Raw genomic sequence first — 26,037 nt, 5'->3', positions numbered from 1 at the left:
ACCATCCCTACTGTGAAGCATGGGGGTGGTAGCATCATGCTTTGGGGGTGTTTTTCTGCACATGGGACAGGGCGACTGCACTGTATTAAGGAGAGGATGACCGGGGCCATGTATTGCGAGATTTTGGGGAACAACCTCCTTCCCTCAGTTAGAGCATTGAAGATGGGTCGAGGCTGGCACACAGTCAGGATAACCAAGGAGTGGCTCTGTAAGAAGCATATCAAGGTTCTGGCGTGGCCTAGCCAGTCTCCAGACCTAAACCCAATAGAGAATCTTTGGAGGGAGCTCAAACTCCTTGTTTCTCAGCGACAGCCCAGAAACCTGACTGATCTAGAGAAGATCTGTGTGGAGGAGTGGGCCAAAATCCCTCCTGCAGTGTGTGCAAACCTGGTGAAAAACTACAGGAAACGTTTGACCTCTGTAATTGCAAACAAAGGCTACTGTACCAAATATTAACATTGATTTTCTCAGGTGTTCAAATACTTATTTGCAGCTGTATCATACAAATAAATAGTTAAAAAATCATACATTGTGATTTCTGGATTATTTTTTTTAGATTATGTCTCTCACAGTGGACATGCACCTACGATGACAATTTCAGACCCCTCCATGATTTCTAAGTGGGAGAACTTGCAAAATAGCAGGGTGTTCAAATCCTTATTTTCCTCACTGTATATACATATATATATAGAAAAGAAAGTTCATGTCTTTTTGTTTTACTCCTGGGCACAACAAATTTCCTACGCTGCTGTAGTAGATACGTAGGTGTTGGAGCCACAGACAAACTGTCCTTGAGTAGTTTAGTAAAAGTACGTATAGTGGCCTCATCGCGCCTCTCGCTCAGTGATGGGAGAGTAGAAGATGGAACACCTATTATCCGACAGCAACGTTTTTGGACCCTCTCTAACTCATCAGAGAGACCTTTAGGTAGTCCACCCCATACTGGGCTAGCGTACTCACGAACTGGCCGTATAAATGTCAAATATACTTTCATTAGAACATCACAAGGGAGACCCCTGTTCTTAGCAACACAGAGATAGTAGATCCTAGGACGCACCTTCGAAATCATGTACTTGATGTGGGCGTCCCACGACAGGTCTGAAGAAATTTGAACTCCAAGCAGTTTAAAGGTGGAAACTGCTAATTACATGTCCTGAAATTACAGGAGAGGAAGGGCAGGGAATGTTTACGTCTTTCCTGGTGCTAATGACCATGTCCACTGTCTTACCTCCATTCATTGCCAATGAAAATTCCTATAAAGTTAACTAAACAAAAAAATTAAACGCTGACTTGGCAGCTAACTGAAATGAGTCCAAGTTAAAGCACTAAAATTACATACTAAAAATAATTAAAAAACTAAAACTGAAAAATGAATTAAACCCGAAATAGTAATCGCATAGAAAAAATAAAATGACAAAAGCACCTCAAATTACTAAATGAAAATGAAAACTGAAATAAAAGCTTCTTTCAAATTAGTAATAAAACTGTAATTAGTTCATAAAATAACACCAACCTGCTGTCATGTGCTTCTCAAGTCTGGTATTTACTGGTTTGATTCTTTTGCCAGTGAGTTTTTCCATGAAATGTGAGCTGGAGGTTTAGGATTATTGTTTTTTTTATAATAATATGAAGCAACTGTGCTATGTAGGCTAATCACTATTTTTCCTCCAAACCTGCTTCATTTTTACTGAAACAGTTTTAAAATCTTATGAAGTGCTGGTGTATGCAATCCGAAACTGAACTGTTGAAAACGTTCCCAGAGGTAAAAGTACATTTGTGTTTTGGGGCTGTTGGACGAGTGGCTTTATTTAGAGGTCTGTGATGGCCTTAGGTTACACGGCTCAGACTCATGACTAAACTGTGATGCTATTCATTCTAGAGAGTCGCTGAAATCTTTTAGTTGCTCTCTGGGCCCCAAAAGATGCTTCTCTTCTGAATAGGAGAAAACTGCGTTTAGACTTGAATTGATGGATTCAGCATTTTGCCAGCAGTTTCTTGGGTAAGTTATTATCAAAACAATACATTACACAATTTTCATCTGAAATTACTCGACAAATGATACTCTGAGGGACGAGGTTCACCTTGAACACCCCGGAGAACTACAAATGACGCTGACAGCTTGAACAAAGGCAAAAACTCTCATGGTTTTATATTAATCTTCAGAAATCTCACCTTTATTCTCTTGGAGGGGTAGACGCTGTTTTACACTCATCTGTTGAACTTTTTCTTTTTCTTTCCCCATCTTCTAGTTTTGTATTTTGAGGATGGGTGCCGCCTTCAAGAGGTTCTGTGTGCGATTCTGCTGTTGCTGCTGCTGTGAGGATGATGATGATGAGGAAGAAAAGAGACCTTTACTTAGGTATTCAGGGGATGTGGGGTCGGTTTGTTTTTAAATCATGTCTGTCTGATAGTTTGAGTTCAGACCTGCTTTCTGTCTTTAAAAATATATATTTTTATTATTTTAAATAATAATAATTACTACTACCACTGCTACTAATAATTGTTTTTTAACAGAAATATCTTTGCAAATTACTTTGGTTCAAACTGTGTTTTCTCTTTAAAATTAGAACAGCTAACGTTAATGGTACTAACTCTTCGACAATATAACATGTTGTGGAAATAGTTTTTCATAAATGTTTAATTCATAACTCACGGTCCGACGTTCGTATGCTTTCCCTTTGTTCCGACCAACAGTTGCCTGACAGAATGCTTATTGCTAACTACAAAATAATATCTAACACACTAATACAAATATTCACACTAAATTGTCTATATATGGCGAAAGAATCTGAACATTTTGTGTGTGTGTGTGTGTGTGTGTGTTTGTTAGTCACGACACATTAGAATATTTTGAGCGCGAGGCAAAAAGAAGGCGGGACCAAGAGACCAACCTGTGGAGTGAACCAGGAGACCCTTCCCACTCGGAGAGAGATGACGACCGCATTCTCTACAACCTGCTGCAGACCAGAGCCCAAACCCGACGAGGCTCTCATGTAAGACGCCTAGAACTAACTTGCACTTAAATACGAGACGTAACTAATGCTGCGTTCCCGCCATTATTGCCGTAAATAAAGCTCCTCGAATCGCTCTCTCGCGGTACTTTGATGTCATACACCGATGACTGTTTGCACAGCGCCGCTTCAAGTCGAACACACCTTGGTCAGGTGGTACAGCGGCCACGTGGAACAAGTCGTAGCTCTCAGTTTACACGTTGTAAATTCAAGTTCTACAAGCACCTTTTTACAGTTCAGAATCATTATGGTAATTACAACGTGACGTGAAAAATTTCTGGTTTGAATTAAAAAAAAATCACAGCTTAATCGGAATGGTACGAAACTGTGACTTTAATGGCATTATGAATTTGAACATACAAAAACATTGAGGGCATGATTCGAGCAGGCTAAGTGGTCATAAAAAAAATAGTCACACTTGCTCTTCCTCAAAAATGACCGACCGACCATAGGAAACGAATGGGAAATTGACAAAAACATAACGATTCTGAGAATTTTTGTGTGTACAATCTACAAATCGGCCACGATGCAGAAAAAAAGTGCTCAACAATGAAGGGGTGACACTCTTAAACATCAAGATTGCAAAACAGACACACCCACTCACGCATACAAACACACTTATATACACACACACACACCAATGAATTGTGAAAATTGTTTTGAATTTTTAAAAATCACAACTTCATCGGAATGTTACGAAACTTGGTGACTTTTATGGCATTAGGAATGTGAACACACAAAACAATTGAGGGCATGATGCGAGCAGGCTAAGTGGTCATAAAAAAAATAGTCACACTTTTGCTCCTCGTCAAAAATGACCGACCATAGGAAATGAATGGGAAATCGACAAAAACACAAAAATTCTCTACAAATCGGCCACGATGCAGAAAAAAAGTGCTCAGCAATGAAGGGGTGAAACTCTAAAACATCAATAGTGAAAAACATAACATAATTAATAATTATAATATATATATATGGGATAGTTAATATATAATGTATATATTATTAATAATAATAATAATAATAAGCTATGATAAAGCATTACTGTTCATTTTTTATTGAATTGTAATGTTACCTGTAACAAAATGCTTTCTGTGGATTCAGGTTTGACTGTAGTAATTAATAATGCAAAAACGTGTACACTTCACATACATTTTATTTTTATTTTTTTATAAACCTTGACAAAAAGTATTATTTGAGAATAAAAAATAAAAAAAAACCATTCAAATCCACATCTTAAAAGTAAGTAATTTTGTCTAAAACAACTAGATAATTCACAAGCCTCTCCATAGAGAGCTATACAGGCATCTAGTGGTAACACCATGGAACAATGTTTTATTTTATTTTATATCAACAGATGGCGCTAATCTGACTTCAAAAAATGGATTTAAAAGGCCTAGTCTCTATATTAATCTGAAATACTGCATTCATTGAAAAAAATATTTTACAAAATTGTTTGTATTATTTTAAATGGCAAAAATTAACCATAAATATTGCATAAATATTAATAAGTACCATCAAATCCTAAGAAATCCAAAAGAAAAAAATATTGAACAAAAATAAATTGCATTGGTTTTACTGGGGTGGAGGAAGTTTCATTTTTAGGTGTCCGGTCACTTCTGACCGGGAAAATAACAAGAGCTACAGCCAAATGAGGAGCACCTGAGGGTTAAAAACAGATGTGATAGTATTTTGAAGTGTATCATTGGTAATCATTTTGAATAATTACTTCACAACCGCTAAAAAAATTATGGTAAAACGACATGGCGTGAACTCACTTTAAAAACAGATAATACACAATAAGGTATTATCAACACGCTTATTCGTGTAGACATCTGAAATTACCATATAGCCCTATATAATAAAAAAAAGAGGTTTTTTTTTTTTTGGTTGTAATGATTTACAAATACAGCCATGTGGTGTAAAAAATGTAATGCCTGGTTCAGATTACACGATTTTTTTGTCTGTTACGATAGTCACTGTGTCAGATTACACGATTTTGACTCCTAAAAATCTTGTCATGTCATGGACAAGAAACATGTCAGACTACGTTGCTTTCCGACCAGTCATCGCGAGCCGTCTCACACAGGCACGTGCACACATAGACATCAAAGGGGGCTTGAGCACCTGCCCTTTTTATTCCTGGAGAGAAAGTGCCCTTTTTTCTGGGGTGCTTTTTTTTTTATTTTTGAAAAAATAATATATATTCCTGTTAATAATATATATATACTCCGCACAGCGGTCTGTTATCAAGAAATAACCTTTACAGTCTATGGAAATAACAGACCGCATTCTACATTGGAATTTAACCAAGCCAAGTAATAAAATAAGCATATATCACCACCAGGTGACATGCTTTAGTTATTTTGTTTATCCTATTTACCTGCATTGCCCTGTCAATTAGATGCAAATGTGCGCATTTTAACTAGTTGACGCCTAATTTGCATACAGAACGTCCCCAGTTAATGACTTACATCAAGAGTCTTTCCCCCTGAAATGTAGAAATCTAAATTGGTGAATTTAGAAGAAATCTACAGATGCAAACAGATGGAGGATACACTCTAAAAAATGTAGTAAATCTGAGTAACTGCATCTGGTACATTAATAAATAAAACTGAGTAGAAATAAGTTAACATTAAACATTAAAAATAACAATATTTATAAATTCACTTTTTATTTATGAGTAATTAATAAATTAGCAGATTTTGCTATCTGTAACAAAATAGCAGCAACAGCCCTCTTCAGTTTAGAGTGAATATTTGTGTTGATTTTAACGTGTTATGTATTCTGATAACACCAAAATAATTAAAATGATGTAGTGCCTTGTGCAAAAATAAACAAATTATTAGTAAAACAGGCCCCACTGCTTGATGCAGTTATTTAGGTTATTCTATATATACTTGAAACTAGTAACATAGAAAATGTTTTCAAAACATGCACATTGCGGAATGGTTTCCTTTGCTGCTCTATAAACCTAGTGAATACTAAGTAGACCATGGTTTCTGTGTGAACTGATTAACTTTTTACATTTTTTTTTTTTTTTTAAAGGAAGTCAGAGTTGCATTCATATATATACTTTTTTGTAAAAAAAAAAAAAAAAAAAAAAAACCGTAATTATGAGAAGTGCCCTTTATTTCACTTGAGCCCCTGCCCCTCAAATTTCTGTGCACGTCCCTGGTCTCACACATTCACTCACTCACTCGCACATATACACAAGCACTCACTCACAACACACACACACACACTCGCTCACTCTCTCACTCACACACTCACTCTCGCTCGCGCACACACACAGTCACACACACTCGCTTACTCACTCACTCGCGAACACACACTCTCGCTCACTCACTCACTCGCGCGCACACACACACCCACACACACACACACTCTCCAACCGTCGTCATGGAGGACCGACATTTTTTTAAACATGCTAGTCTTTTTATCGTGATGTCGTGAAGCATCGCAGACGCAACGTAGGTTGTCGCCCACTATGACACACTATACGAGATGAAACGATCGAATCTTGCGTCCCGACGCCCGTTGTCGTTTGCGAATCCCCACGACACCCTACGTCAAACGGATTGTGACAAAATCGGGATAAAATCGTGTAATCTGAACCAGGCATAAGAATGGTTAAATACAATTATTTATTCCCATTATTTGTTGCATTTGGACGATTTTAGAAACATCAGGGTGTTGTTGTTTTGTTTTTGTTTTTACAATATTTTCTTCTATCCCTACTTAGTATGTAGGGACAACTAAAGTAAAATATTTGTAGGTGTCATTTTTGAGTCTTGATGGTTGAGTTCAGTCCTGTCATGTCTTCTGTCCTGTAGGGTTACCGGCGTCTGAGCATCGACATCGAGGCCATGAGAGACATGAGAAGAGAGGTGCAAGATAAATGGAAGATGATCTTAGAGAATCTGGGTAAGAGATTGTGTGAGAAATTACGTTCAAATGATGTGCTAACAGGGACAGTCTGTCACTGTAAGGTTTGGTTGATTCTCTCAGGGTTCATGGCCGAAGCAGAGTCTCTGTTGAATGTGTCTGCCAGCGCCTCATACGACCGCATGAGAAACGCAGCGACCGCCCGCACCCTTCTACAGACCCTCTACACCGAAACATCCTTATTCAACAGGAACGAGCCTCCACCCGAGAGATACCTCTTCATCCTGGTGAGCATCTCACTGAAAACTCACCTCAAGTATGAACAAGTCTAAATCAGAAGGAAATATTGCTGCGTAATACTCTTCGATCAATGCAGTATATATTTAAAGGGAGGTGATTCAGGCATAAATTAAGGGGAATATAATTTATAAAAAAATATATAATATTATTCTGAATAAAAAAAAAGAAGTAATATTTAATATTTAAAAAAGATTTTAAATGATGTAATATTTAGAATCATCTATGCCAATATCAACTGCACAACTTTCAGAAAGCATAAAAAAAAATCTAAAAGATGGAAAAAAAATGATTTCACCTTTGCCAAGTAAAAAAGCATAGGTTAGCATCTTTTAATGAACACTGGATTTTAAAATTATATCTGGTAGTTGTCAGAGGGTAATGATGAAAAATCATTACTCTTTTATAGAGCATTTTATCTTAAAAGGGGGCTTGAATTGTACTCATTTACATGCAATGCAAAACTGTTTTAATAATTTTTTTAACATAAATAAATAAATAATCCTTCCACTAAACTTTAGGTTCTGACATTTTATCAAAAACATTTTACAATAAGGTCCCATTAGTTAACGTTAGTTAATGCATTAATTGCTGTATTTATTCAAATATGTTAACGTTAGTTAGACACAACTGTTCATTGTTAGTTCATGTTAGCTCAGGTCCATTAAATAATACGAACACATACAACTTTAGATTTTAATAAGGTTTTAGTAAATCTTATTGACATTAAGATCAATAAATGCATTAGAAGTATTTTTCATTGTTTGTTCATGTTAATAAATGTATTTAAGTTAACTAATGTTAATAAATGGAAAAAATCATTGTTTTTAGATTATATTCAAATGTGTGCACGTTTATTATATAATAAATATTATATATATATATATATATATATATATATATATAATAAATTTAAAATGTTACATTGGAAGGTAATTGATAAATATTTTTTTAAATGTAAATTTTTTTGTGTGTAAATTTCTGAAAATGTTTTGCAAATGTTATGTAAATCTTTAGTACCTCCCTACAGAATATTCTCATATTGTAAACTGTCCCCAAAAATGCTGACCATCACTAGGTTTTGAGACAGCCGTGAACATCAATCAAATCTTCTTCCCCCACTTTTCATACATATTACCGTTTCGCTCAGGACCGGCTCATTTATCTGGACGCTGCTGAGGATTTTGTGGCCAAGGCTCGTCGCTTCTACCCTCCTAGAGATGACGATGATGAAGAAGAGAACCCCCTTGCGATAAATCTGCCTCTGTTGCTGTCCCGTATGAATCAGAACATCTCTGGAGGAGAGGATGAGGATGATGATGGGGGTGAGACAGGACCAGAGTTCTGATTTCATAATCAGTTAGAAGGATATCTGGAGGTGCATCCCCACTGCCAGAAAAGTTGTGACATTGTGTAAAATGCATTAACATCAAGAATATGGGATTGGTTAATTCTCTTGAACATTTATTTAACTGACAAAAGTACAAAGAAAAGATTTCCAGTGTTTTCACTGACCAAGTTTTTTTGCAAATATAAACAAATTTTGATGGCTGCAACACACTCCAAAAAAAGTTGGGTCATGGTTTACCATTGCACCAAATTTCATGAGATAATTGTCAAACAATTCAAAAATCAATGCAAGATTGCAACGGATTTAGGTCTTTCACCAACTACATAATATTGTGAAAAGATTCAGGGAATCCGGAGAAATCTCTGTCCGTGGAGGGCAAGGCAGGAGACCTCTGGTGAATGTGTGTGACCTTTGACCCCTCAGATGGCATTACATGAGAAACCATCATCCTACTGTGTTAAATGTATCCACATGTGCTCAGGAGTACTTTGGAAAACCTTGTCACTTAACCAGTGGAAATGTGTGCTGTGGTCAGATGAATCCATGTTTCAGCTTTCAAACAGACATCGAGTTCTCAGTCCCAAAGACGAAAGGCACTATTCAGACTTTCATCGGCCACAGGTGCAAATTCAATGCAAACGGCATGGGTGAGTTGCATATGTGTGAAGGTGCCATTGATGCGGAGGCGTATATTGGGATTGTACGGAGACATATACTGCCATCAAGAGGACATCTTTCTTGGGAAGCAAGACAATGCCAGGCCTCATTCTGCACGTGCTAAAGCAGTGTTTTCGTAGACACTCTCCTTCTGCAGTCCAGATCTGTCTCCTGTTGAAAATGTTCGGCCCATCATGAAAAGGAGATTCACACAACAACGACCACAGATTGGGCAAAAAATTGCAGCAGTTAGAATCCTCAGGTGATTTGAAGAACATGCTTTTTTTCCCCAACCTTTTTCTGGAGTGTTGCAGCCATCCAATATATTTACAAAATACAACTAAGTTGGTCAGTCAAGACATTGGAAATCTTCTCTTTGTACAATAAAGGTTTCAAGTGAATTCGGTTAACGAATCACAGGTTCTTGATTGTATTGCATTTTACGAAGCGTCCCAAACTTTCTGGAAATGGCGTTGAAAATGGGTCAAGGTAGAAGATTCAGTAGCACAGGTTAAATCATTAGACAAATGCTTTTGTGAGAAAGGGGAGACTATTATCAGAATCTTCAGAATAGCTGAAGAACTCACATCTTGTGTAACTGTGAATTGTAAGATCAGGAGATTCAGGATTACTGAGGCATGTTTATATTGTAAGTGTATGATGAATATTGTATTGTTATATTGTAAGTGTATGATGGTGAAGCGAATTTGAACAAATAGAAAAGAACGTTTTTCTCTTGAGATGTGTCTGTGTTCTTTACATTGAATAATTGTTTGATGCATAATAAGGTTCTTCACCTCATTAGTTTCAGAGAAACAACTGTTTATCTTTCCATAAGATAACATAATTCTCAAACATAATGCACAAACCTAACATTATCACTTGTATTTTATGCATCTTATGCACTTTATTCCTTTATCACACATGGTATTTATTTAGCAGTTGTGTTGATTCGCTCATTTATTTTTTTGTTAATAAATTACTCGTGTATTCCTTGTGCTGATAATACAGTAAGAGGCTGTACAAGTAATCTGATATCTCACAAATCCTTCAGATGACAAAGACCCTTTAATTTACATAATCTTTGATTGTTCTCTAATGTCATGGTGAAATTCATGGCTGGTGCCTTGCAATCAGAGTCATCTAATAATCTCATGCACACCTTTGATGTCATGTGACCAAAACAAAGCATATTTGGTGCCACATGTGAAAAAACCCTCATAACTGGTGCCTAGAGTGAGATTAAGATACACTGTCACACATGCATGCGAGTGGACAATTTTTGAATTAACAACTGATTCAATCATATTGTAAAACTGTTAAGATTATATATCGTTACAAATAGGAAAATGATTTATTCTTGGCTTATTGTTTCACCAACAATTGGCTGATAGTGAAACTATATTGTTACTTTGTTTGCAACTTTTCTATAATTAAAACTGCGAACAAGAGAAAACCTTAACATTTGAACAAAAATACATGCGCTCACTATGCTGGATTATTAAAAAATAATTAAATAAATTTTGGACATTCATTGGCGTTCTAGCTTTAAAAAATGGGATGTTTATATCATTTATTTTTGATAGTTTAGTTCTCTAAAATGATCCAGTTAAATGGCCTGTAGATTTAATGACTGCCTAAATTTGATTGGTGAACCGTAACGACACCCTGTTGCTTTAGAGGCTGGCAAAGCTGAAAAATACACAATGATATCTACAAATAAAATGATTTAAAGAAACAGTAACCTTTTTATTGAACATTTTTATTGAGGTCCCAAAAACCATCATCAACAATATTATGTAAACAATATTAATTAGGAAAATAATAAAAAACAACAGCTCAAATTTCCACAGCCCCCAGGGTTGAGCGGACAGTACGAGGGAGTGGATTCAAGCTAAGACGAGATATCATGTGCAATCAGGAATGTAGACATGGTGTGTGGCGCTCTGAGGACTGGAGTCTGCTGAGGGCTACTGCTGGACCTGCCGACATCAGACAAATAACACTTAACAAGAGACACAACTGAACGGGAAATCTGCATCATGTCTATTTGAATGGACATGTCTTAAACAATGTGAAAGTCATTTTATTCTGGAGCTGGTATAGGTTTTCTGTACTTGATGTCACTGTCTATCATTTATGCATAAGGTTAGACGTGGCACAGAGCTAAATTTAGACATTGCACAACATATGTCAACGGTTTAATGGGGAAAAAAAGACTAGCTCCTGTGCTTTCACAGTGGATAAGAGGCATTACCTCATGAAAACACGACCTAATTCACAACATGTCAAGTTTGTTTTTCAATGATCGATTTAGAAAGTGAATGATTTCTGGGAAAACCTTTTGACTTAATATGTAACCGAGTGCTAACTGAACTGAACTAACTGAATAGAGAAATATAGCCTTGTAAGGATTATGGATGAAGTTATTTTTTAATCTTTCTTCATTTAATTGTATTTTTATTTAGTTGTTTGTATCTTTATTTAATTGTATTCGTCTACGATCTTATACATATATTCAGTGTATATTCATCGAAAATATATATTCAGTGTGTGTATGAACGATATATAAAAATATATAACAATATATTGGCCGATAAATCTAAATCAAATTTTATTAAATTTTTGAGAGCCTGATTACAAAAACAAAACTCTCACCAATAACTCCATGTCCTAAGCACACAATAATAATGATCTGATTATAATTTTATGTAGCCTATATGACAGACTTGCTCTGCACGTTGCACTGAACTGTATTTTCTTTTTTATAGCAATTTCAATCATATTTCAAGCAATTCAAAACCATCATGGTGAACAGTGTGCAATGCATCTGAATGTCTCAGCTGAAGGAACTTATTAGATGTCTACTATTACATGAAATGGCATTACTTATTAAATGCATATATAAATAAAATAAAATACATGTTATATAAATTATATATATATATATATAAATGAATTATTTATATACTGTATAGTGGGGGAAATAATTATTTGATACCCTGCTGATTTTGTAAGTTTGCCCACAAAGAAATGAAGGGTCTATCATTTTTACGGAGAGAGACAGAATATCAACCAAAAAAAAAATCCAGAAAACATATTATATAAAGGTTATAAATTGATTAGCATTTTATCGAGTAAAATAAGTATTTGATCCCCTACCAACCAGCAAGAATTCGGTTTCCCACAGATTGGTTATGTCCTGTCACTTTAAGAAAGTACTCCTAATGTCAGCTCGTAATGTGTATAAAAGAAACCTGTCCACAGAATATGTATTGACCAAACAGCTGTCAAAGGACATCAGGGACAAGATTGTAGACCTGCACGAGGCTGGAATGGGCTACAAGACCATCAGCAACAAGCTTGGTGAGGAGGAGACAACTGTTGGTGCTATTATTCGGAAATGGAAGAAATACAAAATAACCATCAAACGCCCTCTCTCTGTAGCTCCATGCAAGATCTCGCCTCATGGGGTAAGGATGATCATGAGAAAGGTGAGGGATCAGCCCAGAATTACACGGGAGGAGCTTGTTAATGATCTCAAGGCAGTTGGGACCACAGTCACCGAGCAAACCATTGGTAACACACTACCCTGCCGCAATGGATTGAAATCCTGCAGCGCCGGCAAGGTCCTCCTGCTCAAGAGGGCACATGTACAGGCCCGTCTGAAGTTTGCCAATGAACATCTAATGATTCAGAGATGGCTTGGGAGAAAGTGCTGTGGTCAGATGAGACCAAAATGTAGCTCTTTGGCATCAACTCAACTCGTCGTGTTTGGAGGGAGAGAAATGCTGACTATGACCCCAAGAACACCATCCCTACAGTCAAGTACGGAGGAGGAAACATCATGCTCTGGGGCTGTTTCTCTGCTAAGGGTACAGGACGACTTCACTGTATTGAGGGGCTGATGGACGGGACCATGTGCCGTCAAATCTTGGACGAGAACCTCCTTCCCTCAGCCAGAACACTGAAGATGGGTCGTGGATGGGACTTACGGCATGACAATGACCCAAAACATACCGCCAAGGCAACAAAGGAGTGACTCAAGAAGAAGCACATTAAGGTCTTAATCCTACTGAAACTCTGGACAGGGTGTCTACAGATATGAACAAGTTAAATTTAAGACTTTTTAAGACCTTTTTAATGCCACTTTGAATGAAATTTAAGACCAAACCTGTGATGGAAATACACATTATATTACATGCGTATATATTAGGGGTGTAACGGTTCACAAAATTCACGGTTCAGTTCGATACGATACACTTGTGTCATGGTTCGGTTTGGTACGGTACGTTTTTGATACAGCATAAAGAAATAAATGCCAGAGAAATTTCCTTGATTTAAATTTTTTATTCTTTTTTATATTAAAACTAACATCATAAAGTATGATATTTTTTTACTTTGAGCAATTCTAGAGCTATAATTGACTCTTCTTAGGAGCATATAAAACAAAACAGCTCCTTGGAAAAAATGAAATGTCATATTGTAGTAGTTATAAACAAAGGTTTATTTTAGTTCAGATTAACATTTGAGGGCAGCAATTGTATTCATAATGTCAAAATAAAACCGACGTAATGTTACTTGAAGGCATTATAGCCTACTATTCCTGCCAAACTTCTATGGTTGCAGTTAGTGTTTCTACAGTAAATCCATGGTGAATGTTGCTGATCTGTGGACACTGATAGTTAATTCATGGCACAATGTTTCTTCCAGGTTTCCATGTCAGCGCTGTTTGATCCGTTAATAACGGAGAAATATGAATGCTTCTCACTAGATCTCGCAGCGATGTTATTACTTCTGTCAGTTCTGTGGCGAATTCAAATGCTTTCTTTACTGTATCTCTTATTAGCGCTGTGTAGTAACAGTGTCGCATGATCACGATCGGCTCGCGCTGCACTGGTCCAAACTGATAAACGGTCCTTCAACCACACAATAACGAGCAGTTTAGTTCCGCTTGCATTTTACGTTTGCCATTTGATGTTGGGCACTGTTGTGGTCGCGCCGGCGTCTCTTTACATTATGAGCGCGCTTGCCACGCGCAACGCGCCTACATTTGAAATAACGAAAGAGCGTTACCAGAAAAAGCCTACATTATCATTATCAATAGCTGTTTATGTAATAAAATCTGAATCATTCTCGCGATTCGATGCTTCACTGGTTATTTGACGGACATTAGGTCCGTCAGACTGGAGAAATTTTAGCGGTAACGTGACCAGAAATATTTAAGACCTATCGAATCTGAATTTAAGACATTTTAATACTTTTTAAGGCCTTTTATTAGGAAAACTTTATTTAAGACATTTTAAGACTTAAGGACCCGCGGCCACCCTGCTGGAGGGAGCGGAAACTTCGAGTTGCAAAGCGACAGCCAAGAAACCTTAAGGATTTAGAGAGGATCTGTAAAAAGGAATGGACCAAAATCCCTCCTGAGATGTGTGTAAACCTCATGACCAACTACAAAAAACGTCTTACCTCTGTGCTTGCCAACAAGGGTTTCTCCACCAAGTACTAAATAATGTTTTGCTTGGGGATCAAATGCTTATTTCACTCACTGAAATGCAAATCAATTTATAACCTTTATACAATGTGTTTTTTTTGGTTGATATTCTGTCTCTATCCGTTAAAATAAACCTACCATAAAAATTATAGACTCTTCATTTCTTTGTAAGTGGGTGAACTTACAAAATCAGCAGGGGCTCAAATAATAATTTCCCCCACTATATATATGGCTTGCTAATAAGATAAGTTTTCAAAACTATAAAAACATATAGCATAAATCATAGCAGTACAGGTAGGTGTTGACATACCTGCTGAGACTGTGTGTCTGGTCCTCTGCTGGCCAAACGACTGAGAATGTTTCTTTCGGACATCTGCAGCCTCACGGCAACAGGCGGTATCCTGGCGATGGTCGCCGGGAGACGGGTGACATCTGCTTTCATGTCACTTAGCAACTCCTCCAGCTGTTTTAGTACTGTCAGAAACAAATACAAAGAGGTAGTGAGTGTGTGTCGTCTTCTGTAACGCATCACACTCTGGAATTATATTAAAATAACATGAGCTCACATGAAGTACCTTTATGTAGGACGGCGTTGGCAGGTTTGTTTCCGGACATGGATTCCTTGCTCAGGTGCTGGTGGGACTCGGCCAGACACTCCACTTCACTGAAGCGTGTGTTGAGAGCCATGGAGGGGTGAGAGGGGTCTTCAGTCATGTTGAGATACGCAGCTCTGCGCAGCTGTTCTTCAATCACCAGAGCCTGCTCAAGCAACTACACGAGACATCGAAATTTTTTTTACTAAGGCAACGTTCACACGGTCAGTCCAATCTGTCCATCAAACAGATAATTAGTCCATCTAAAATTGACTGTCCACATTGTGTATCGCAACTGCTCAAATTCGATTTGTGTGTCCATGTTTCATTTTCCGGAATATCTGCACTGGTTTCTATGGCAATGATGTTGCGTTGGTAGGTATACATCAACAACAACTTCAGCACGGAGGGGTTTGCAATACAGATGTTGTCTTATTTATAACATGACAATGTTTATGTGGAACCGTATGAGGCTTGTAAGCGTGGATTTATTCATCTCCGCTGGTTTCAAATCATGTCTCTTTTTATTGACATTTTCTGCTCATACAGCACTTAGCAACAACACAGCATTGGTTTGGCAGCGACTTTAAGCATGTTCCCTATAACAACGTCAGACGTTTATGTTTTACATGGCGTGAGAAAGTCCCAAACCAAGCGAAATACAATCAGAGCAGTTGGACCGAAACGGATTTCCAGAAAAGCGATTTGCATATATATATATGAATGTAGCTCGAAACAGATTTGTAAAAAACACACACAAAAAAACACATTTAATGTGACACTTTGCCGTTCACACTTGCTAAATCTGATCGGATTTCAACCGGATATACATAAAAATCAGATTTGGACTGATAGTCTGAACGAGGCTTATAGATGCGTTCACGCCATGTCAGAATGGCTGTAGTTACGAGACTTGTAAAAAGTGTTCACGGCCTCATAGAACTTGTAATTATAACTTGTAAATTCTGAAATTCTTGTACCATAGGACCGATGCAGATTCATTTAAGCAAAGGCATTTAGGCAGATTCAGAGTCCGAAGATGTGAACAGAATATCACAGGTAGTCATCTCGTAATTACAACATGATGTGCACACAGCATCTCTCATATATCTTGTATGCAACAACAACGAAAAAGATTGATTCCTTTCATTATACCTTGAATCTCCTAGCCAAAAACTTGTTCTTGATCTCCAGGAAGTTTCCTCTGTTGATCTCTCCCTTGAAGGGTTCATTGAGAATGGCGAATCTGACGTCATTCTGAATATCTTGCCAACGAGCATAACCGTGTCTGAGACGGCGAGTTAAGGTAGATTTCATATTCAGCGTTTCATTGAACACACGTAAAACACACCGACACGTGTGCACATACACTGAAAGCAGTGGGGGGGGGGGTTTAAGGATACTGTATGATGCCAGCAAGTAGCCAGTAGTCATGGCGACGATGCCAGATCTCATTGGTCTTCTTGGTGACGGTAGCGGCTCGCTCCTCATTCTGCCACAGTGAGTGTAATTCTGTGAGAAAGAAAGAGAATTAGTACAAATGCACAAATATGTACAATATAAGAGACAAAGCAACAAAACATAAAATGTACTAAAAATATACTAATTGATTAAAAAATAAAAGTAGATACTGAAATTCAGTTCAAACAAAAAATATTGATATTGTCCATTACAGATATATTATGCACTTAAGCATTACCCCAAAGTAAAAGTAAGATAAGTCTTCACAGCTTGTCAAGGTCCCACGTTTTTTGGATCACAATGGCTTATAGCTTAAAAATAGTACAAAACCTGAGAAGAATTTCTGAAACAAACACTCAACAGGAGATCTTACCGGTAAACCCTCCATCTGCAATGTTGAACATGAACCGTGTTTTGGCTTTCTTCCTCTCTTCAGCACCTGCTGCTGCTGCTGCCGCCGCTGCTGCGCTGTCTTTGGCACTTTCTCCGTTCTGTAGTTTTCCTGCTTCCTCCGTCTTACCAGATTCCTTCTCATCCTTCTGACCTGGAGCGAAACGAACGACGCAAGTTAGTAAAAGCGGGAGGGGGAAATCCATAAACTACATAATCATGTCAAATCTAATCAGGTGGCACAGACCTTTCTTCTCATCTGTAACAGGGGTAGTGTCCATCTTTTCAGGTTCATCATCCTTCTTTTCTCCTGAAAGGACGCATGAACAGAAATTAGCCACTGTATGTTTGGATTTTAAGATTTCAGGGTTTAAGATTTGAGATTCCACATTATTAAAGTTTAATGGCTTGTGAATGCCATTTCTGTTCACCTTTGTTGTCTGAAGTTTCCTTCTCAGCCTCAGGTCCTTTGGGCTTGGTGTCTTCGGTCTTCTCATCAGCTTCTCCAGACTTGCCTTTCTCCTCTTCTTTCTCAGTTTGATTCCCATCAGCCTTATCTGCCTCTGAAGAAGATTCAGACGTCTTTTCCTTCTCCTCTTTGTCTTTTACTTTCTCTTCAGGAGCAGAGGAAGCTTCATCTTCATCCGGAATGGCAATGACCTTTTGATGAAGAAATAGAATCACCTCATTAATAACCAAAATCAACTAAAGTCACATGGTTAAAACACTGAAAATTAAGCAGAGATCCACAGAGTTTGTTGCATAAGCTGACACTCACTTCATTGTCTTTATTTTCACTGGCCTCCTTCTCACCGTCTCCATTTTTCACCTTTTCTTTTTCAGCGTCTTTTCCACCATCTTCTGCTTTGGAAACACCATCTGTAGAACAAACACATAAAAAGGTTTAATATTTGGACTGCAATATTTGCAGCGATAGCTCACAAAAAGAATTAATTTTAATGCTGTGTCAGCAGCTGAGGCTATTTTCATGGCAAGAGCTGTTGTACATTTTCTACCAGTTAACAAGGAGATGTATAAATACAATAAAATAAAAACAAACAATAGAAAAAAAAACAATAAATTAAATTTACACAAGATGTTTTACATATAATAAAAACTCTAGACTTGTTCAGTAATATCCTTCCAGAAAAGTTTTAAAGTCAGCATGAAATTTATTTTAGGGCGGGACTTGATTTTTGGGAATTAATTGGATGGTTAAATGGTTGTGGTTTGCTATTGGTCGATCTCTTGTGAGAAAAATAAAGAACGTGCATTAAATTGGACCTTCACCCTTCAGTAGCGTCGGTCTAGTCTAGAATATACTAAACATCTGGTGGACACCACTTGACAAAATCTTGTGTTTGAAAGGGAATGAATGTCTGCTGGAGATTTTAGGATAGATTTTTCACAAACGGGAAGTAGATGAGCGAGCTGAGGCATGCAGTACCTGGAGCAGGAGTGTTCGGCTGAGTGTCCGCTGGAGTGCCAGTAGAGGGCGTTTTGCTGGGGGAGTCGGGCTGGCTGCCGGTGGTGGACACGGTTTTATTCTCGTTCAACTCCATCATCCAGGGCATGGACCACTGACCGTTTACATGCTCGAACTCTTGCACCTAAAAACAGACGTAATCCAAAGGCCCACAATTAGACAACTGCAAAAATGAGATTTCGCTTTCATGCATCTTGGAATTTTTCATATGAACTATTTATGTGAACTCATTGGTATTGCATTTTAACTATGATAACATTACTAATTTACCTTCTTTCGGATCAACGACATCACACCAATACGAGTAAGGACGTGTTGCCGTGACAGTCCTTCCCGAGGAACGCCATCGGCAAAGCTTTCAGCACCATCCGCACCAGGCTCACACAAGTGCCGCATAAAGAGAGAGACGTAAGCCCTGAGAGAAAGAGAAACCGGTTTATAGATCCTGATACACCAAAGATACGAATATTTAGTAGGCTTTAATGAAGTTTATGGTGAGCCTTTCGCTTTCAAAGAAAAAAATAAGTTTAAAAAGAATAAGAATAAGAATAAGTTATTTTGATGTTTATAACCTAAAATACATATATTTAGTTATCTAGTAGCAATTTAGCAAATATATTTTCATATAAGCGACTGTTCAAAAGTTTGGGGTCGGTAAGATTTTTCAAATGTTTTTTAAAAGAAGTCTCTTATACTCACACCAAGACTATTTATTTGATCAAAAACACAGCAAAATTGTGAAATATTAAAATAGAAAGCAGTTATTTTAAATAGTAATGATATATTTTAAAATACAATTTATTCCTGTGCTGGCAAAGCTGAATTTTCAGCAGCCATTATTTCAGTCTTCAGTGTCACATGATCCTTTAGAAATCATTCAAGAAACAAACTTAGGATAACAGATCAGTAAAAAAAAAAACAACAACAACAACCTTAATTGGCCCCAATACCAATCCTTGAGATCGGGGGTGCATTTCCCAAACGTATCGCTAGCCAACAATGGCCGCAAGTTCCGCTAAATTGTGTTTATAACAACGGAGCTTGCGACCATAGTTGGCTTTGGGAAACGCACCTCATCTAGGGACATCTATAATGATAAATGGATTGAAACTAAAACCACTAAATGAGCTAAAACTCACTTGAACTCCTTCTCTGATTTGCCACGCAAGTCTCTGACCAGCCACTGGGTTGTGAAGGCGTCCTGAGGCGGCATCCCATAACGCATCACTGCGTTCAGGAAGGCCTTCCTCTGACGAGCGTTGAAACCCAACACCTGTCAAATCAAGATGTTTTAGTAAGTGCAACTCAAAATACATGCGTTTAAGAAAACAAAAATCCCAGATTATGCTTCCCTCACCTCAATGTTGCCGCTCACTCTGGCCAGCAGGGGGGGCAGGGGTTTGTCTTTGTCGTTTCTGAGGCCTTTCCTGTTGGGTCGCCGTGAATTGGCTGCAAGCAGACAACAAAAATTGTGCTTAGAAAAAGGGTGTAAACATTTTAAAATCTTTTATGCATTTCTAAATTCCTATCTTTACTTATCGTCATGCTCGCCTCACCTTCTGATCGTTCGTCAAAGTCCTCATCTCCTTCCTCTGAAGCAACGGAATAATCTGATTGGCCATCAGATTGATCATCCTGCCAGTCTGAAACAGAGCAAGAAAGATGATTAACATTTAAACAATTGTAAGTAATTGAAAATGTTATTTTAAGTTTATATAAACTTGAACAAAATGCCAAGTATGGTTTATAGTTTAGTTTTTATTATGAAGAGTTGTAAAAGTTTTGTCAATCCTTACGTCTCTTACCTCGGTCCTCCTGGGACCCGTCATTGTAGTTGACCTGTTTACGGATTCGTTTGCCCTTGCCCAGATTACGAGCCAAATCCTCCTGCTGCTGCTCATAATGGTGTCGGAGCAGCTTCTCCCAGTAATCTGGATCCACACTTTCCTCCTGCTTAATGATCTCCCTCTGAACTTCCTCTTCCTAAGAGAGAAGACAAGAAAGAACAGTGAATAAGAGCAAAATATGGCAAAAGTGAGATACATAAACGTATTAATGAAGTTATATATGCCAATCAGTCAGTACGGGACATGAATAAACCACAGCTTGATGTGACATATCACTTGTGTCAACTATGGCTGCACGATTTGGTGAAAAAATAAAATTGCACCTTTTCTGATAAAACTTGTAAATGGCATATAAAATGTGATCTTTTTTTATTGTTTTAATTATTATTATTATTATTATTATTATTATTACTACTACAAAGTAAAAATAAGCTAAACTATTGTAATACCTTACTAGTGTAACATTACTACTATACCTTTAAAATAAGGTATTAATATTGTAAATTGAGTACTTAAGAAAAAAATTACAGATACTAAAATTACAAAACTAATATTTACAACTGTAAAATTACAATGCATATAAAACTGTCTTAATTTCTTTGTTAAACTATCTAGTTTTATTTTGGCGTAAAACAGCAGGAGACTATTAGCTTCTCTTTTGTTGACGGAGGGCTTATAATCTCTTTTCATTGCAAGTTTGCGAAGAGGGTCGCCGCATATTGTGCTCCTAAATGCACGTTATAAGCGACACCAAGCCACATCACGATTTTGGTTTTATTTTGATTGATTGTGCAGTCCCACAGGTCCAACAGCCCACATTGCTCTTTATCGGCACTCACCGCTTCCTCCTCGTCCTTGACCACATACTGAGCCACTTTGAAGGAGCTGAGATACTCGTTCATGCTCTGGATCTCCGTGTCATCCGTGGCGTCCTGGTTCCGATCCAGCAGCCGATCGATGGCTTTGTCATCATAGTGAATCACGCTGCTATCCTCCTCTTTGTTCTCTCCTTGACAAACACAAACACAACCAGTTTCACACATCTCAGTTGCTTAAGTGAGAAGCTGTACAGGTGTAAAGTAAGAAGTAAAGAGGTTTGTAAATCCAGCCGCACCTTCTCCCTCGTCCTTGAAGAGCTCCTCTGTACCAAATTTGAGAATGTCATCCAGCTCCTGTTTGGACATTGAACCGGTCTTTGAGCCCAATCCAGGACGCACAACCAAGTGAGTCAACATCATCTTCTTCTTGGCCACCTTGAGATTAAACACAAAAAGACCAATCAGTTTACATTCAAAAGACAGTGTTGCATAAATTTTTTTAAAAAAGTCACTTCCCAGAAAGATAAGGTATACCTGAGTAATTCTTTCTTCTACAGAGGCTTTGGTCACAAAGCGGTAGATCATCACCTTCTTGTTTTGACCAATCCTGTGAGCTCTGCTGAAGGCCTACAAAGAGAAAACAACAGCCAAAGTGAAAATGAGGATAACAAACCCAACAACATCTAAATGAAACACACTAAAGTTTCTGAAGATTATCCTGACACCACACACCAGATAAGGGGCTTTCGCACCGGAGGAACCTTTTCATAGTTCCAAGAATTATTGTCGGAAGGACCCGCTTTTTGGCGTCTTCGCACCGCAGGAACTGGGAATGATTTTAGTTCTAGAAACGCCTTTTGGGGGAGCTAAATTAGCTAAAATAGTATGGTCTAACCCAGCACAATAGGAACTACCAGTGACGTAAGTGTACACTGATTGGCCGAATGCACGCGAAACACCAGCACCCGCCATTTAAAAAAAAAGCTGTACACACACACACTAGAGTGCGGATCGGGCCGAATTTTTCTGTCCGAGCTCGGCCCGCGTCCGACAGAGCAGTAACCGAACCCAACCCGAGCCCGACAGGCATAAAGATATTTATGTCCGAGCCTGACCCGAGACCGACAGTAAAAATCCCATTTTTTTTCTCATACTAATGACACATGTACATTTGTGTGGAAAGCCCGCTTTTATTAAGCAACTGTAGGAAGGCATTCGGAAATGTCAACAGGATGAGTGCATCAGCGCGCACGGAGCAACAAGCGCACTTAACACAGGCGCGCTTAACACAGGCGCGCTTAACACAGGCGCGCATGCACGTGTTTCATTGTCACGACTACATAAACAAATTTCCGCACACAGGAAGACAGATGTTATGGTAATATTTTACATGTATTTTAATCACAAAAATGAACGTTTGCATCAAGTGAAAGCATCAGGCACATTGGCTACCTACATAATAAGCTGTTTTAAATTTAAAATGTTCAATGCCTTATCGCGCTGATGCCGAACCCGAACATAATTTCTAAATATCTGTCCGAACCCGGCCCGGCCCGGCGAGTACCGGCGGGTCCCGTCGGGCTCGGGTCGGGTATCCATCCTCTAACACACACACACACACAGTATAACCTCTATATTAACTCCACGTACTAACTCTATGAACATAGAAAACAGTGACAGATGGACCTCTCAACCTAAGGAGAAAATCCAACACAACTTTGAGGGGACCAAGCAAAACATGATGATGTATTTCTGCTCAGCTAGTGACACTGGGCATCAACCACATGAAAAACGCTAATACTTTTTCATATTCTGTCTACTTTCTTTGTATAACAGTTCTTTCTAATAACGTATTAGACAGTCTGTTAAAGGCACAATATGTAATATTTTTGGATTAAAATATCCAAAAACCACTAGAACAATGTTTACGTGCGTACGATTTCAGATCATCGGATACTTTTCCACCGGCTGTAGAGGTAAGACAACTCCCATGATTCCGCGAAATCAAGGCATCATCAAGCTACACCTCTGTTTTGAATAAGCGACCTCTAGCGGCGAAAATGACATATTGTGCCTTTAAACAGATCGTAAACTAATAAAGACTGAGAATGGGAGCACTGTGTGCTCAGGCTCTGGCGTTCACTTCAGAGGTGGTGCGAGTGCAACCAGAAAAATGGCCCTAGGGGAAGATTTAGTTCTCAGGGAACCGCCCTGGTGGCTAGTTCCTAGAACTAAGTTCCTACTACCCAGTGCAAAAGGGGCTATAGAGTCTTTTGCAGATGAATGATCTTACTTGAATGTCATTGTGAGGGTTCCAGTCTGAGTCGTAGATGATGACAGTGTCTGCGGTCGCCAAGTTGATACCCAAACCACCGGCTCTGGTCGATAGCAGGAAAGCAAACTGAGGAGCACCAGGAGCTAGAGCGAAAAAACAAATCATTTTGAAACTTGAACTAGTTTCAGAAATTGAGTTTATACAGAGCAACAGAGAACAAATGTATGGACCATATTAGTTACACATCTGGTCCTACCATTAAAGCGGTCAATGGCTTCCTGTCTCATGCCTCCTGTGATGCTTCCGTCAATACGCTCATATTTGTAGCCCTCATTCTCCAGGAAGTCTTCCAGCAGGTCCAACATTTTGGTCATCTAGAGAAGAGGGACAACACATCTCAAACTCCTGCTGTTCATCATAGGTTTTTTTTGTCATTTTACACTTTTATCTATCTTTTTAAACCGTTAAAATGTTAAGAGGTCGGTTATGCTCACCATGGCTGCATTTATTTGATCAAAAATACAGTAAAAACAGCAATATTGTGAAATATTACTAAAATGTAAAAAAAACTTTTAATTATCTATTTTAATGTATTTTTAAAATGTAATTTATTCCTTGATGCAAAGCTGAATTTTCAGCATCTCTAGTCACATGATCCTTCAGAAAACATTTGCGCTGCTGAATATTTTTGTAGAAACACTGATAATTTTTTTTGTTTTAGGAATATATAAAGTTCAAAGGAAAATATAAAGAACCCCAAACTTTAGAACAGTCGTGCAAGTAATTAATACTTAATAATAACAATATTTATTATTATTATTATTATTGATACATTTCTAGCAATAGAAAAGACATTTTAAAAAGTTTAAGAAAATGATTTCTAAATAAATAAATAAAATGCTTGTTTACCTGAGAGAAGATGAGCACTCTGTGTCCACCGTCCTTGAGTTTCCGCAGCATCTTATGCAGTAGCAGCAGTTTGCCAGCAGATTTAGTCAGGGCACTGCCCTCGTACATCCCATTGGGCATCTTGGCAGCTTCCTGTTTCACACAGCCAATCAGAGAGCAGGATCTCTTCAATTTACTTGCTTGTATCCTCAAAAACCACATAATAGAACATATGCTATCGTCTATTTTTAAAGGTACAGAAAGAGCAAAAAGTGGAGCGTACCATAGCAGCCACAGGGAAGAGATAAGGATGATTACAGCACTTCTTGAGGTCCATGACGACGTTAAGCAGAGAAACCTGGTTTCCTCCGCCACGAGTGTTTAGAGCCTCAAAATTACGGGTCAGGATGAACTTGTAATATTTCCTGGATTAACATATGAGATTTAAAAAACTCTGTCTCTACCAATCCTGTAACCTAGTTCGCAGTCCACACCTCATTACATACTCACTTTTGCATGGGGCTGAGCTCGACTCGGACGATGAGCTCGGTTTTGGAAGGCATGTGCTTGAACACGTCTGCTTTGAGTCTCCTGAGCATGTGCGGTCCCAGCATGTCGTGAAGCTTTTTGATCTGGTCCTCCTTGGCAATATCGGCAAACTCCTCCAAGAAACCTTCAAGATTACTGCAGAGTGAGAGATAAAGAGCATAATTTATGTTTGCAGATACCCAGGGGGCCACCAGAGGGTGCTAAAGGGGTTCATTTAAAAATGCACAAGAATTTTTTTTTATAGTGCTGTCAATCACACACACAAAAAAAACCTAGATTAATCACATTTTTTTCTGTGTTCAGATGCAATTAAAAACACTGAAGTTTTAATAATTTTTTTATATATTTATGCATGTAATAATTTCAGTTAATCTGAAAATTAAATGTAGAAAATACTTGAATGGCATCTTTTTATGAATGAAGGCCAGTATCACTGATACTAATACAGCTACTGAGGTCTCGATGAAAATTAATTTTCCCCGCAATTTTACACATTTATAGCCATTCAACAATACAATGTATTGAAAGCTATAATTATTATTAATTTTTTTACATATATTAGGCTTAAAAAAAAACCTTTTAATTTAAATGAACTTAAAACAATCCTCACATGAATCCCATAATAAATGTAATTTACATGTGCCCTTCCTACCGGTCTTACAATGTAGGAAATATACAGAAATTGAATAAAGTTATCATACAGTCCGCACTGCATAATTTATAAATTTTATATAGATTAATCCTTATTAAAGCTACAAAAGTGCTTTAGTCAAGAGCAGGGAGTAATTTTCCCTGTTACTTTTGTTCTTTGATTAACATTAATGACAGACAGCATTAGTGGCTGCTGTCACTTTAAGATCTGACGCTGCTGCACATGATGCGGATCTCACACGTTCATTTAAAACTTTAAATCGTTTAAGACTGCTCTTATGAGGATACTCGACAAAAAGGACATTTTGGCATAAATGTATGCGTTATTGTTCGTTCAAGGGTGAAGGAGAACTCGATTTCTCCTTCGAAAAAGGCTTT

At 37.9% G+C, this 26,037-nt stretch overlaps 2 protein-coding genes across 3 annotated transcripts in view; one reads left to right on the top strand and one right to left on the bottom strand.

Annotated features, from left to right (window-relative positions):
• Positions 1 to 1,689: 1,689 nt before the first annotated feature.
• On the top strand, positions 1,690 to 9,943 carry LOC311299627 (melanoregulin). The gene is made up of 7 exons (XM_084423315.1): positions 1,690 to 1,762; positions 1,880 to 1,999; positions 2,250 to 2,359; positions 2,831 to 2,993; positions 6,848 to 6,938; positions 7,023 to 7,186; positions 8,347 to 9,943. The coding sequence occupies exons 3-7, from the start codon at positions 2,265 to 2,267 to the stop codon at positions 8,542 to 8,544; spliced, it is 711 nt and encodes a 236-aa protein (XP_084279441.1). The 5' UTR covers positions 1,690 to 1,762; positions 1,880 to 1,999; positions 2,250 to 2,264; the 3' UTR covers positions 8,545 to 9,943.
• A 1,004-nt stretch (positions 9,944 to 10,947) lies between these two features.
• chd4a (chromodomain helicase DNA binding protein 4a) overlaps positions 10,948 to 26,037 on the bottom strand; it is a 31,605-nt gene continuing 16,515 nt past the window's right edge. The window contains exons 19-41 of one of the 2 annotated variants that reach the window (XM_084424222.1): positions 24,970 to 25,143; positions 24,743 to 24,884; positions 24,481 to 24,612; positions 23,828 to 23,945; positions 23,590 to 23,714; positions 21,831 to 21,923; positions 21,593 to 21,731; positions 21,318 to 21,487; positions 20,428 to 20,614; positions 20,188 to 20,274; positions 19,989 to 20,080; positions 19,771 to 19,904; positions 18,902 to 19,046; positions 18,593 to 18,755; positions 17,924 to 18,024; positions 17,577 to 17,805; positions 17,393 to 17,455; positions 17,129 to 17,299; positions 16,698 to 16,806; positions 16,450 to 16,582; positions 15,277 to 15,472; positions 15,012 to 15,175; positions 10,948 to 11,186 (exon numbers count right to left, since the gene is read on the bottom strand). In XM_084424222.1, coding sequence (XP_084280348.1) covers positions 11,175 to 11,186; positions 15,012 to 15,175; positions 15,277 to 15,472; positions 16,450 to 16,582; positions 16,698 to 16,806; positions 17,129 to 17,299; positions 17,393 to 17,455; positions 17,577 to 17,805; positions 17,924 to 18,024; positions 18,593 to 18,755; positions 18,902 to 19,046; positions 19,771 to 19,904; positions 19,989 to 20,080; positions 20,188 to 20,274; positions 20,428 to 20,614; positions 21,318 to 21,487; positions 21,593 to 21,731; positions 21,831 to 21,923; positions 23,590 to 23,714; positions 23,828 to 23,945; positions 24,481 to 24,612; positions 24,743 to 24,884; positions 24,970 to 25,143 — 3,079 coding nt within the window. In that variant the 3' untranslated portion in view covers positions 10,948 to 11,174. The remainder of the gene's footprint in view (positions 11,187 to 15,011; positions 15,176 to 15,276; positions 15,473 to 16,449; positions 16,583 to 16,697; positions 16,807 to 17,128; positions 17,300 to 17,392; positions 17,456 to 17,576; positions 17,806 to 17,923; positions 18,025 to 18,592; positions 18,756 to 18,901; positions 19,047 to 19,770; positions 19,905 to 19,988; positions 20,081 to 20,187; positions 20,275 to 20,427; positions 20,615 to 21,317; positions 21,488 to 21,592; positions 21,732 to 21,830; positions 21,924 to 23,589; positions 23,715 to 23,827; positions 23,946 to 24,480; positions 24,613 to 24,742; positions 24,885 to 24,969; positions 25,144 to 26,037) is intronic. The other variant, XM_084424223.1, reaches the window with a different exon arrangement.

The sequence above is a fragment of the Rutilus rutilus genome (assembly GCF_951802725.1).
Source record: "Rutilus rutilus genome assembly, chromosome: 11".
Taxonomy (NCBI): Eukaryota; Metazoa; Chordata; class Actinopteri; order Cypriniformes; family Leuciscidae; genus Rutilus; species Rutilus rutilus.
Note: the sequence above shows the minus strand (reverse complement) of the source record. Positions and strands in the feature narration are given on the sequence as shown.